Source organism: Paramisgurnus dabryanus, chromosome 10, assembly GCF_030506205.2.
Source record: "Paramisgurnus dabryanus chromosome 10, PD_genome_1.1, whole genome shotgun sequence".
Classification (NCBI taxonomy): domain Eukaryota; kingdom Metazoa; phylum Chordata; class Actinopteri; order Cypriniformes; family Cobitidae; genus Paramisgurnus; species Paramisgurnus dabryanus.
Genome location: NC_133346.1, coordinates 19,798,313 through 19,812,554, shown reverse-complemented (window position 1 = coordinate 19,812,554; position 14,242 = coordinate 19,798,313). Strand labels below are relative to the sequence as shown.

The 14,242-nt window shown below is 41.3% G+C and overlaps 1 protein-coding gene and 1 long non-coding RNA gene across 2 annotated transcripts; one reads left to right on the top strand and one right to left on the bottom strand.

The window, feature by feature from the left end:
• The first annotated feature begins 216 nt into the window (after window positions 1-216).
• ewsr1a (EWS RNA-binding protein 1a) lies at window positions 217-9,758 on the top strand. Its single transcript, XM_065290411.1, has 16 exons — window positions 217-256; window positions 1,017-1,053; window positions 1,145-1,196; window positions 1,299-1,437; window positions 2,350-2,563; window positions 3,041-3,360; window positions 3,544-3,733; window positions 7,176-7,213; window positions 7,867-7,878; window positions 7,954-8,069; window positions 8,209-8,338; window positions 8,428-8,547; window positions 8,634-8,775; window positions 8,846-8,943; window positions 9,055-9,292; window positions 9,378-9,758. The coding sequence occupies exons 1-16, from the start codon at window positions 241-243 to the stop codon at window positions 9,415-9,417; spliced, it is 1,902 nt and encodes a 633-aa protein (XP_065146483.1). The 5' UTR covers window positions 217-240; the 3' UTR covers window positions 9,418-9,758.
• A 539-nt stretch (window positions 9,759-10,297) lies between these two features.
• On the bottom strand, window positions 10,298-12,781 carry LOC135779628 (uncharacterized). Its single transcript, XR_010544837.1, has 3 exons — window positions 12,086-12,781; window positions 11,034-11,111; window positions 10,298-10,824 (listed from the first exon to the last, which is right to left on the bottom strand). It is a non-coding gene; the product is annotated as an uncharacterized lncRNA (long non-coding RNA).
• Between the last annotated feature and the right edge of the window lie 1,461 nt (window positions 12,782-14,242).

The following is a 14,242-nucleotide window of genomic DNA, read 5'->3' as shown; positions in this document are numbered from 1 at the left end:
CCAGACGAATCCATTAAGCCAATCGTCATTTTACATTTCCACGCTAATTGTAAAGGTTTGATGTGTTTGACGTGACGAACTGCATTCAAGACAACCTTAAGTAACATTTGTAACATTAAATAGCATTTATTTACGAAAACACCACGTTAATAATTACTTCACACCCCTACATCTTACAATGGTAACGTCCAGAGAGTGTCATCCACGCATGCGCAGTCCGCTACACAGAAGGCACACGAAATGGCGTCTGCTGCAGGTAAGAGCTGTGGGAAATCTTTTGTGTAATTCAATTGCATTATATCGATTTTAGACATTACGAGCTGTTAAACAGTTTATATATGGCCTAAGTAAACGCGAGATATGTTTGTGTATCATAAAATGTTGGACTGATTAAACAGTTACCGCGTTTACCGGCTGACGTTGGTGCGTTAGCCGGTTCGGTCTGCCTGCGTGTGGATATGGGGGGAGGGGTTGGGAAAACTGCGGCATTTTATATTTTGCAAACACATCCAATCAGTTTGTTAGCAGATGCTACTAAAATATTATAAAAAAAAAGTGTTATATTTTTACCGAATTAGTTAAATTTTACGTACCAGCGTCCCGGCCTGTTGCTTGGCAACGTTGCTGTAGTCTAGTGGCGGGCTACGTATTGTTAGCTCGTTGATCATTTGTGTAACCGTTTTTAGTAAAAAATTATCAGTTGTTATTCTCGCTAAATACAAAATTATTTTTTCAGCATCTTTTTTGGAATATAAACAATGAAAATCTGTAATCTTTTAGTGATTTGTTTTACGTTGCAGTCTAGCTCATTTGTGTATTACGTTTACTGTTTAAAAAATTAATCCTTGTCACTGTTCTTGGCAATTAATATTTGCTCTGGTTCTTTATATTCTGAATAAACCAGGAAAAACAGCATATATTGCAACATTTGTCCATTATCTAACCCTCTATACAGGCCAAGTATTTGTAAATACTTTTATATCAGTAATGTAAATATGTATCTCTTTCACCAACAGATTACAATACTTACAGCCAGGCTGGAGGCCAGCAGGGGTATGTATACCTAAAAACGTATAAAACAGTTTATAATCTGTCATCCTTGTGAATAATGAAGTAGAGTAACTTATCTTTTGTTGTCCAATAGGTATGGCTCCTATGCGGCCCAGCCCTCGCAAAGTTACGGACAGAACACCCAGGTAAACAGAAGCCCAAATGTTTTTTGCCAGTGTAAATGCAACACAAAAGCAGTTTAGATTGTGTAGATGAGTTATTAAATGTTCTTGGTTTGTGTTTTGTAGCAGTCATATGGTCAACAACAAGGATATGGTTCATACAACCAGCCGGCGGATTCGACCTACCCGCAGACTGGTAGCACCTCAAGCAACTATGGTCAGCAGGCCTATGGATCTTCTTATGGACAACCACCACCAGCTAGTGGTGTGTGTTTGTTCCTTAGACCTCATTAAGCTACTTTATTCATAGGGACACTCCACTTATGCTCATTTTCCAGCTCCCCTATAGTTAAACATTTGATTCTTACCGTTTTGGAATTCATTCAGCCTATCTCCGGGTCTAGATGTACCACTTTTAGCATAGCTTAGCATAATTTATTGAATCCTATTAGACCATTAGCATCGAGCTCAAAAATAACCAAAGAGTTTCTATATTTTTCCTATTTAAAACTTGACTCTTCTGTAGTAACATCGTGTACTAAAACCGACGAAAATGAAAAGTTGCGATTTTTTTTCTAGGCAGGTATGGCTAGGAACTATACTCTCATTCAGGCGTAAAAAAGACTTTGCTGCCGTGCCATGGTTGCAGGAGGCACAATTATATTATGCAGTGCCTGAAAATATTTCCCTTCTATTGAAAGTTACAAAGTGGAGTATTTTCGGGCAGTGCGTAATAGCACTACGCCTCCTGCAGCCATGTTACGGCAGCAAAGTCCTTGATTTTTACACCAGAATGAGAGTAGAGTTCCTAGCCATATCTGCCTAGATATTGCAGCTTTTAATTTTCGTCGGTCTTAGTACACAATGTAACTACAGAAGAGTCAAGTTTTAAATGGGGAAAAATATAAAAAATCTTGGGTCATTTTTGAGCACGATGCTAATGGTCTAATCAAATTCAATGAATTATGCTAAAAGTGGACCGCCAGACGGCTGAATGGATTCCAAAACTGTAAAAATCAAATGATTGTCTCAAGGGGAGCTGGAAAATGAGCATCTTTAAAAAAAAAAAAAGTGGAGTATCCCTTTAAATAGATGTTAATTTCCTTTATATTAATTGTTAAAAATCTTTTTAAATGTGCTTGTTTTATATTCGATAATTTATACTCTTACTCTTCAGGTGGTTATACAGCCACTCCGGCTGCAGCTCAGAGCTACAGTCAACCTGCCCAGGGTTATGGAGCCAGCAGCTATGATTCAACTGCCACTGCTGCTGCAGCTGCTGCTTCGTCCACCAGCACCAACCAAACCTCATATGGTGGGCAGGCCAGCTACGGCGCTCAGTCTGCTTATCCTGGATATACACAACAGCCCGCTTCGGCTGCACCTCCCAGGTATCTCACTGGCTGGGGTTATGCATAGTAGAGGTCTTCTCGGGTCCAAAGATATGTACCCGACGTGAATAAATCCTTTTTTTATACCAACCTGAGAAAATTGACCCGAACCAGTGGCAGTTTTTTTCACCTGAGTGTAAACAACACCGACGTGTGTGCAGTCTGCATCTCCGCATGCACCAGTCAGGCAAAAAAAGGACTTTGGAAAGGACTTGATGCACACACACAAGATAGTTTGAGTTGTCGATGGGTCCTTTTGGCAAAAACACATTCCTTTTAGATTAACCGATACCCGATGCCGCTGTTATTCTTTACGACCCGTGTCCAAAGCACACATGAAACTCTTAGGCCCGAATCTGCTTGGGTCAGACCTCGGGTTTTCGGATGGAACCGTAAAGACCTCTAATCTCATATTCACATAATCTTCACACTGTAATGTAATAGCCAACCATTTTGATCACTGTATTGTTTTTTCAGCAGTTACAGTGCTGGCAGCCAGCAGCCTGCTGGATATGAGCAGAGCTCTTATTCCCAGCAGCCTCAGCCGAACTCTTACTCACAGCAGCAGCAGCAACCGGGAGGATATCAAGGCCAGCAAGGAGGATATGGACAGCAGAGCTCCTACAGCCAGCAGGGAGGATACCAACAAGCTACTCCCCAGCAGCCACAGGCTCCGCCTACCAGCTATGCTCCACCTTCTGGGTCCTATGGACAGCCTCCTGCGAGCCAGTATGGACAGCAGGGCAGCGCTGGAGGAAGCTACGGCCAGTCCGATTACAAACCATCCAGCCAGTATGGTAAGTGATGGTTATTTTTTTTATAAATGAGTATTGCACCCAAGCCCCCCCCCAATACTTTCGTATATCAGCAATCTCAAAGGCCGACGATAGGACCATCTCACTATGGGGCATATCTCCCAAAACTGGGTAATAGAGACCATGTCAGTAAGAGTTTAAGCCGGTCACTTTCCATTTTTCCAGGTAATTACAGACAGGACCACCAGAACGGAGGCGGCTACTCGGGCCCTGAGTCTGGAGGATATGGGGGCCCTGGAGAGGGCCGAGGCATGGGAGGGGGGGAGAACCGCGGGCGTGGCCGGGGTGGGTTTGACCGGGGGATGATGCGAGGAGGTGGTGGCATGCGAGGGGGCATGAACCGAGGAGGAATGGGGTAAGTGATTGTTTTTGTTGTCTCACTTCACCACCTCTCTTTCTTTCAGACAGAAGCTGAAAGAGGCCATACAGAGCTGAGAGCTGTGTGGTGTCATCTTTAGTAAAAAAAATGAATGCTAATAGTTTTTAATAGTGTTAAAATAGGTTAGTTTTAGACTCATCTATGTGATAAAACCATAGTGTAATACCACAGGTGTTCCTTTCATAGAAAAAGCAAATGTTTACATAACCCTGCTGCTCTCAGCTTTGCCTCATTATGGCCTAAGGTAAGATTAAGAACATGCTTTGGGAAAAAATATGATATTTGTGTCATTTAAGCCTTTTATCTTAATTTATTACATTTGAGACATCCTAAAACCAAAAGACATATTTATTAACATATTCAGGGAATGAGATTTATAAACATCAAGCATGCGCTAGGAGGTCGGTGATCCAGATGGTCTAAGAAAAGCCATCAGTATTTTTTGTGATCCTTTAGGATAAATTGAAAATAAATGGTGTATTCACTTATTTCAAACAGAATTTTGTAAAACTGCCTTGAAATCACAGATTTGTGGTGTTAGTTTAATCTTAGTTTACTAAATTAAGTGTTGATAGAAAGAGAAAAGGGTGTAAAACAAGGTAACATTAACTCTAGGGATGCACCGAATATTCCGCTACCGAAACTTTTCGGCCGAAAATGGCCCAAAAGAGCATTTTCGGCTTTCGCCCGAAAGACTTTTATCACCGAAAAACAATACGGCCGAAATGTTCCGATGACGCAAACAGAAACCGCGACCTGCACGTGCTTGTCTGAAGCAACATGTATGCGGCGTGGATGTATTTAACTGCAAAAAGGCGCTAAAGTACGCACAGAGGCACATGCGGTTGTGTCCGGTCAAGACGTGATCATCACAGTGCGTACGCTCTTCAAAGATCAGAACTCTTGATGTGTAAACTTTAGAGAGAGTCGCGCAAATGTGTCTCATACTGTATAGTCCATTAACATACATGTGCCGAATAAAGCAATGAAAAACAACGTAACGTTTTTATGCTGCGCTGTTTGGGATTCGCCTTCGTTCTCTGTGTGCGCGCGCGCGTTTAAGTGCCCTCAATAGTGCACACACGAGTGAGATGCAAACAAGAGAACGTAAAATCTTTCTGTTATTGACAGGGCACATATAAACAAAATTATCTCCAAAGTATTCTTTTTCTAATAAAAACATTTGTTTATGTCTTAAGTGTATGTATAGATTACAGTCATAAACCAGTCTCTGCTTATTTAAAGAGACAGTAACCTCAATTAACCTACTTAAGTCTAACAAAGAGACAAATAGCTCTAAAAATAATAATATATTTAATTTATACAATAAAGACAGTGTTATGACTCATTTAATTCGATTTCTATAACTAAGGCTAATGTTAGCCCTTATTAATGTGCAGCTATGTTCTTTTTTTATAAATGTTTGTAATTTCTTTATTTGTTATTAGATTTTCCCCACCCCCTTTTTGCTGATCTGAAAAATAATCCGATCCATGCCTCAAAAACTGTAATGTGATCTGAACCGTGAGTTTTGTGATCTGTCACACACCCCTAGTAAAGTTAGTACACAGTGATAGCCATAAATGCATTTGTACTAATAATTGGCATAATAATTTATTTCGGTTTCGGTTTTTCTGCCTTGTTTTCCTCATTTTCGATTTCGGCCAAGAATTTTCATTTCGGTGCATCCCTAATTAACTCAACTAGCATCCAGCTTAAATATTTATTTAAGAGATTGACTATGATTCTAATAGGTCTGGTTTGCAACCAATTAACCCTTATTCTATAATTAACCCTATTGGTTCCCAAAGACATTTTGTAAAAGCTACCAGAGGCAAAAAGTTCAATTTGAAAGTGAATGCAGTGACGCTCCAAACAAAACAGATTTTTTTATTATTAATTCTGATGGTTCCTGTCGTTTTCATCTGTTGTATCAAACACTGTGATATATAAAGTGAGAAAATTAAGAACTTGTGCATTCATTTTAACTAGATTGTATATGCTTTAAAGGGCACCTATTTTGTTGCTAAAAAACATTATTTTGTGCATTTGGTATATTACAATGTGTTTGCGTGGTTTATGGTTAATAAATCAGAGGTATGTGGAAATAATGTGATGTCAGCCGGAAATGTGACGCTCCTTACCATGTTTGAAAGATTCACGCACACTGCAATGCTAACAGGAGTTAACTTACAGACTGAGTCCGAGATTTACGTTGGAGATGATAATTTGCGCCATCGTTTACTTTATGGTGTGGACCTTTTGCATATTGCTACCTTGTACTAATACACACCAAAGGAAATGTAAAAACATGAATCGGAAAATAGGTGCTCTTTAAGACTTAAGATCAAACCGTTAAAATACACTGCATTCATTTTCCTACCTTCCCAGGAACGGGGTATGTCTTCTTTGTGACAATTTGGATTGCAATTGTCTTGTGAATTATGAAACTTTAACATGCTTTGTCGCATTTATACGCTACAGGTAACAAAGTGAGAGCCATGTAAACACATCTATACTTTTACAGTACCACTACTCAGTTCTGGGTCTGGGCCGGCAGCCTTTTGAAATGGGGACTAAAAGTTGGTGGTGTCAACATTTAAAGCGAAGAAGTGGTCCAATTGTGTTTTCCTACAGGAATGAAAGAATTATGTTTTTCAGCACCCCTATAAAATTGTATTTATCTAAGCATATTCAAACATTTTGATAGCCTTTTTGCTTTGTGTAATTTTAAACATGGTAAACGTTTGTGTAGAAAAAAAATGGTGTTAATGGTTTACTTGCTTTTCATTGTTTTTAATTGAAGTGCATGTACCAGCTTTATGTAAGCAAATTGTTTCAGATGTAGCCGCAGACATGCCACTCTTGATAAAATGGCCACCAAGAGATCCTCATGCCCTTACATTTCATCTTTTCGCTTTTATCCAAATTGGGTTGCGTTGCTTTGGTGTCTATCATGGTGAATCCATTACTAGATAGAGGAATGACCGACTATAAATGCTTGATTTCTTAAAACAGCTTGATATATGGCATGATCTGAATTTGCATTTGAAAGGGTCTGTAGTATGGCTGCATCTGAAACAATTAAATCCCAATTCAAGTGTACAAATATCTGGGGTTTTCACTTAAAAAAATGGTAATAAAGATCAGCCCTCACTTCTGCTTTATATAACCCCAATACTGTTGAGCCACTAATGCAAGTTTGTACATTTAGGCATTAGACATTTATTGTAATGCTACAGCACCCCCAACTGAGTGTTAATCTCAAATATTGTATTTAAAAGGGGGGTTATGGGTGACTCGTTGGGGGGTCTGAGTTAGTTAAACCTGTGAAAATACCCCCATTACCCCTATTTGTGGTACGGAAGTGGCTGTTTTAAGGGAAATCGCCTTCATATCTTCGCTTATTCCCCCCCAGCATCGCTGGAGACAGAGGTGGCTTCATTAAGCCTGGTGGTAAGTTTAATGAGAATCACAAGACCATACACTAGAAATTCTCCACCTTTCATGGGTGCTTTTCCAAAGGGAAATATTTAAAACCTTGCAAAACTACACTGCCGGCTAGAATTTTAAAGAGTTTTTCTTATTGGTTGTATAAGAATGGTTCACTAAACTATTTATATTGGTTAAAAATCCTGAGTATGGACTCCTTCAATGAACACATGGGTTACTTTCGAATGACACACATATAGGAGTTAATGGTAACTGGCCGACCCAGCCATGTAGTGTATCACCATTTCAGTGTTTACAATTTTTTTTTGAAGTTATCAAATCAGGTATGGAGTCCAATTTGGGTCCTTGGTTTTCAAGGGTTTTTGAATATTTTTTTGGTTTAAATCACACTTCAACAAAAAAAGAAAACAATAGGTAGCATTAAAATAATTACTTTTTTCACAATAATTTAAAACATTTGGGTCAGCAGCACTATGGTATTTTGCCTCTGTCTTTGAATGGTCAGAACAAATGTGCCGGGACAGTTTTTTTTTACCAGGATTTGGTAGCATGATGATGATGATGTCAGGTGCTTTAGATACCCAGCCTGCAAACTAATTTGTTTCTCACTATTTCCTTTTTCACCTGGTGTCCTCCTTGATGATAATCTACACCAGATGGTAACATGGGTAAGTCTGGATTTCTACTGTGTGTTGTTCTGTTTTGATACCTGTTTTTTTTTTTAACAATCTGTCTGTCTGCAGGACGACCAGAAGAACAAGATGACTCAGAAAACAGCACCATCTACATTACTGGACTGACTGAGAATGCTACCCTGGAAGAAATGGCAGAGTTTTTCAAGCACAGTGGAGTTATTAGGGTATTTGATAGTGTTTATTCAAAGATATTGATGTATATTATTATTTAAGATGGACTGCCATCTTGTCACCCATTTTTCTAGCTTTGCCGTATGTGATTTAGTTGGGAGTATGATGAGGTATTTTTACTCTCTCTCCTAGATAAACAAGCGAACAGGCCTGCATGCCATTAACATATACACAGACAAAGATTCTGGAAAACCCAAAGGTGATGCCACTTTGTCATACGAAGAGCCTCCATCTGCTAAGGCAGCAGTTGAGTGGTTTGATGGTAAGTTTTTTTGGACTTCCTTTACCTTAAACGTCCTTCCTCACTTACTGAATAATTCGGAGATGTTAAAACTCAACGTTCCTCACCAGGGAAAGATTTCCAGGGCAAGAAATTAAAAGTCTCGATGGCACGAAGGAAGCCCATGATGGGGATGATGCGTGGGGGCATGCCAATGAGAGGAGACCGTGGTGGCATGATGGGACGCGGAGGTGGGTATTCTAATCCTGCGTATTCTTTTTTTTTTTTTTTAACCGCAAGCAAAGTTTTTGTAAGTTAACAATCTCTTGTCCTATAGGAATGATGGGTCGTGGTGGGATGGGTAGAGGTGGTGATCGAGGTGGATTCATGCCTCGTGGTGGTCCCAGGGGAATGGGCCGTGGTGGACCAACCGGAGGAAACATGCAGCAGAGGGCAGGAGACTGGCAGTGTCCAAATGCGTAAGTATCTGTGATGAGCTTCGTGATTCATCATTACAGGGCTCTTGCTCAAGGTTTTTTCTTTTTTTAGTGGATGTGGAAACCAGAACTTTGCCTGGAGGATGGAGTGTAACCAGTGCAAGGCACCCAAACCAGAAGGATTCGGACCTCCACCTTTCCCTCCTCCAGGTTATTTTCTTTTACTTTCTATTTGGACCGTGCTAGGTTGGGCTTTACAACTGCTTCAGATATTTGCATTCGGAAATTTGTTATCGCAATTGATATCTGTGGTATGTTCAGGGGGTGACCGTGGTCGCGGTGGCCCAGGCGGCATGCGTGGCGGCCGTGGAATGGACCGCGGAGGTCCAGGGGGACCCGGAGGCTTCCGTGGGGGAAGAGGTGGAGATCGTGGTGGCTTCAGAGGAGGACGGGGCATGGACAGAGGAGGATTTGGTGGAAGGGGTCGTGGTGGGCCTCCTATGGATGACATGGGAAGGAGGGGGCGAGGAATGGGACCACCTGGTAAAATGGATATGAAGTAAGTTTTGAGATGCTTATAAAGAATAAAGTCATGAAGGGGTTGTTGTAACAAGAGATTAATGCATAATCTTTGTTTTTTACAGGGGAGACCATCGCCAGGACCGGAGAGAGAGACCATACTGAGAGAATCGTCGCTGGTCATAAACTTCCCTTGTTTGTTTTCAAATGTTTTTAAAGCTGTAATTCCATATTTATAAGTGGTATGGAAGTTGTTACTGCTTGGCCATTAGTCCTCAATGAACGTTTAATTTTATTTTTTTAACTTTTGTGTTTTGTGCTCTTTTTGTTCTGTTTAAGAACTATCAGTGAAACCAGATGCACATGTTGTAAATTCTCAGTGTTCAGTGTGCTATTTGGATTTGTCATAAATGTATTTGTGCAACTGTGAGGTTTTTTTTAATCCCAATACGCTTCATTTGCTTTACGCTGCTTTACTGTGTGCAAATGTTGAATAAAAAAGAAAACCATTTTCTGGGTTCCTCCATCTACATTTGAATCATGTTCCTGTGTAGCTCAGTGGTAGAGCATTATGTCAGCAGCGCAAAAGGTTCAAACCGGGGGTGCCTCAGACATCCTGAAAAGTGAAGCTGCTGGTTCTTTGATTGGCCCCTGTTGGCTGGACGCAGTACAAGTCATAAACCCTGCCCTCTCGATACAAACGAAAGGGGCTTGGGTCAAAATAAAAAAAATAAATTGCACTTTCAATAAAAAAATTTCAAAAGATGTTTTTGTCCTTTAAGGTAGTTGTTATCACCCTGATATATGTTGAATTGTTCATTGTTGTGATAAATTTAATTTTAGAAATGGGGAGTGTTGTTATGATTGACAGCTGCTCTGAGCGGACTGTTGTAGCTCCTTTGAGGGAAGATTGAAGATCTAACTGTACATTTTTGTGTAATTTCACACCAACAAAATAGTTGTATTTAAAGGTAAATGTCAACTTTTGGGGACTTTAGCTTATTCACCATATCCCCAGACTTAGAAAAGTCCATACATACTTAGCATAGAGACTGGAAGTAAATGGCTTCAGCTAGCATGGTGTTCCCAATAAGTGACTAAATAGCATCAACATTTTCCTATTTATATGTTGTGATTTGTATAGTCACAGTGCGTACAAACAAGGTAATTTAAGACAGCCATCTCTTAACCGTATACATACTGGGAACTATATTCTCAGAAGGTGAAGCACTGCTACTTTGGTGGAGTGATTTGCTCACAGCACCTGAGATGCCCTATGTTGTGGAGCAGAGAGTTTCCACAAGTGTTGCGCTGGACTAGTCTAATCCCTGTTCGGGAAACCGCCCCTATAGTCACACAGAGTTTTTGTTATTTTATCTAATTTAGGGTTTTTAAGATCAGTCTTTCAGTGTTTAAGTGGTGTTGTTTTAAGTCTTTTCAGTCTCTGAGTTGTCTTCAAATTTTTAGCACAGTGAATGTGCAGCACCCTCTCAGGTGTTCTGATTGACTAATGTCTGTATGAAGAGCTTTCCATCAGTCATTTGGATCCGTTTACATGATACAGCACGATTTCTAATTAAAAAACAAAAACATGTCAATTAATGATCATATTCAATTATAATTCAGATTCAGAAGTACTTAACACACCACGCACCAAAGGAAAATCTAGACCTAGGCGGAAAATCGACCCAAATTCAGCCCGATAACCTTTTGGTGTGTACTGGGCTTTAGTCTAGTTTAGATTTGGTAAGAAATAAAGAGAGCTGTAATTGATACCATACCTCTTATTGTCCAGCTGCATGTTTTGAGATGTGCCCTTCTGCACAGCCTGCCACTCCTCAAGTGCCTCATCATTGATGCTAAAACAAAAACAATAAGAAAATACACAGACTATGATTACGATTTGCTTCTGTAATATGAATTTGCAAAAAATCCAAATTTACAATATCATATCTTAAAAGGATAGTTCACCCAAAAATGAAAATTCTGTCATCATTTACTCACTCTCATGTTGTTACAAACCCGCATATATTTCTTTATTCTGATGAACACAAAGGAAGATATTTTGAGAAATGTTTGTAACTGAACAATTCGTGGACCCCATTCACGTCCATAGTAGGAAAAAATAATACTATGGAAGTAAATGGAGTCCACAAACGGTTTGGTTACAAACATTTCTCAAAATATCTCCCGTTGTGTTCATCAGAACAAAGAAATGTATGCGGGTTTGTTACAATATGAGAGTGAGTAAATGATGACAGAATTTTCATTTTTGGGTGAACTATCCCTTTAAGTTAAGACCTAAGATAGAAAGTTCCTGCAATACACCTCCCTGGACCACAAAACCAGTCATAAGGGTACATTTTTCAATTGAGATTTACATATCATCTGAAAGTTGAAATAAAGGCTTTCCATTGATGTATGGTTTTTGTTAGGAAAGATCAAAATATTGGGCCAAAATACAACTATTTGAAAATCTGGAAACTGAGGGTGGCAAAAAAATAAGGAAATATGGAGATTATCGCCTTGAAAGATGTCCAAATGAAGTCCTTAGCAACTTCATCCACATATAAAAATAAAGTTTTAATACATGTACAGTATGACATTTACAAATATCTTCATAAAACATCATCTTTACTTAATATCCTAAGGATTTTCAGCAGGAAAAATCAATAATTTTGATTCATACAATGTATTGTTGGCTATTGCTATAAATATACCTCTGCGACTTATGACTGGTTTTATGATCCAGAGTAACATTTGTCATTGACAACTGCGGTCAGGAAAAATTAGACAAGACAAAGTGCAGGACAAACAACAGAGATCTACTTACATGAGTTGTTCATCCAACAACATTCTATCAAGTGTTTTTATTATCTGTAAAAGAAACTGAACTCACAGAAGAGGTTAAAGACAAAAATATGACAATTTCACCATATGTCACGATCCTGCCTCTATCATTCATGCTTTTCTAGTCCTTTTGTCAGGATCGTGACAACTTTACTTGTTTTGTGTGGAAGCACATGGTCATTGTTTTCTTTGGTGTTAATTGGGTTAATTATCTTGCTACTGTTATATGCCCTACACCTGTTGCCTCCTTGATAAGCTTGTGTTTGCTGTCCTGTGCTGATTCGTTTGTATGTTTCCTGTGTGAAGTCTATTAAGTCTAGTTATTTAAAGTTTAGTTTACTGTGAAGTTTATAGTTCAGTTTAGGCTAGTATGTTTAGTGTTTGCCTAGCTTTACGTTGTTCCCTTTCCAGAACAGTCCAAGACTTCCCAGAAGTCCAAGACTTCTCGTCGGGCTCAGCCGGTAGGGTCAAAGACCCTAGAAGTCCAAGACTTCCAGGACGGCAGGCGGCCCTGTCCCGCTTGCATGTGTGCCCTGGACACCTCGTCAGGCTCGGCCGGTGGTCAGAGACCCTGGAAATCAAAAACGTCCAGGATGGCAGGCAGCCCTGTCCCGCCCAAGACTTATCTTCGGGCTTGGACAGTAGGGTCAGAGCCCTGGAAGTCCAAGACTTCCAGAAGTCCAAGACTTCCAGAAGTCCAAGACTTCTTGTCGGGCTCTGCCGGTAGGATCAAAGACAAAGGAAGTCCAAGATTTGCAGCAAGGCAAGCGGCCCTGTCCCGTTTGCGCATATGCTTTGGACACCTCTCGTCGGGATTGGCCGGTAGGGTCTGAGACCCTTGAAGTCCAAGACTTCTAGGATGGCAGACGGCCCTGTCCCGTTTGCACATATGCTCTGGGCACCTTGCCAACTCGGCCAGTATGGTCAAAGTCCCTAGAAGTCCAAGATTTGCAGGAAGGCAAGCGGCTCTGTCCCGCTTGCGCGTATGCTCTGGACACCTCTTGTCAGGATTGGCCGGTAGGGTCATAGACCCTGGAAGTTCAAAACTTCCAGCCTAAGACTTGCCGGTAGGATCAAAGACAACAGAAGTCCAAGATTTTCAGGAAGGCAAGCGGCCCTGTCCCGCTTGCACGTATGCTTTGGACACCTCTTGTCGGGATTTGCCGGTAGGGTCTGAGACCCTTGAAGTCCAAGACTTCTAGGATGGCAAACGACCCTGTCCCGTTTGCACATATGCTCTGGGCACCTTGCCAACTCGGCCAGTATGGTCAAAGTCCCTAGAAGTCCAAGATTTGCAGAAAGGCAAGCGGCCCTATCCTGCTTGTGCGTATGCTTTGGACACCTCTCGTCGGGATTGACCAGTAGGGTCGTAGATCCTGGAAGTTCAAAACTTCCAGCAGAGCAGGTGGCCTTGTCCTGCCCAAAACTTATCGTCAGGCTTGGACAGTAGGGTCAGCGACTTCTCGTTGGGCTCTGCCGGTAGGGTCAAAAACCCTAGAAGTCCAAGACTTGCAGGATGGCAAGAGCCCCGTCCCGCTTGCGTGTATGCTCTGGACACCTCTCGTCGGGATTGGCCGGTAGGGTCGTAGACCCTGGAAGTTCAAAACTTCCAGCAGAGCAGGTGGCCCTGTCCCGTCCAAGACTTCCAGGACGGCAGGTGGCCCTGTCTCGCTTGCGTGTGTGCCCTGGACACCTTGTCAGGCTCGGCCAGTGGTCAGAGACCCTGGAAATCAAAAACCTCCAGGATGGCAGGGGGCCCTGTCCCGCCCAAGACTTATCTTTGGGCTTGGACAGTAGGGTTTGAGACCCTGGAAGTCCAAGACTTCCAGAAGTCCAAGACTTCCAGAAGTCCAAGACTTCCAGAAGTCCAAGACTTCCAGAAGTCCAAGACTTCCAGAAGTCCAAGACTTCTTGTCGAAGACCCTAGAAGTCCAAGACTTGCAGGACGGCAAGTGGCCCTGTCCCACTTGCGCATATCTGGACACCTCTTGTCAGGATTGGCTGGTAGGGTCGTAGACCCTGGAAGTTCAAAACTTCCAGCCCAAGACTTATTGTCAGGTTTGGACGGTAGGGTCTGAGACCCTGAAGGTCCAAGACTTCTCATTTGGCTCTGCCAGTAGGGTCAAAGACCCTAGAAGTC

Bases quoted from the DNA above. Each gene is read 5' to 3' on its own strand.
- ewsr1a (XM_065290411.1), top strand. The intron at 1,054-1,144 runs GTATGTATACCT...GTTGTCCAATAG, and splicing joins CAGGCTGGAGGCCAGCAGGG to GTATGGCTCCTATGCGGCCC. The intron at 8,548-8,633 runs GTGGGTATTCTA...CTTGTCCTATAG, and splicing joins TGGCATGATGGGACGCGGAG to GAATGATGGGTCGTGGTGGG.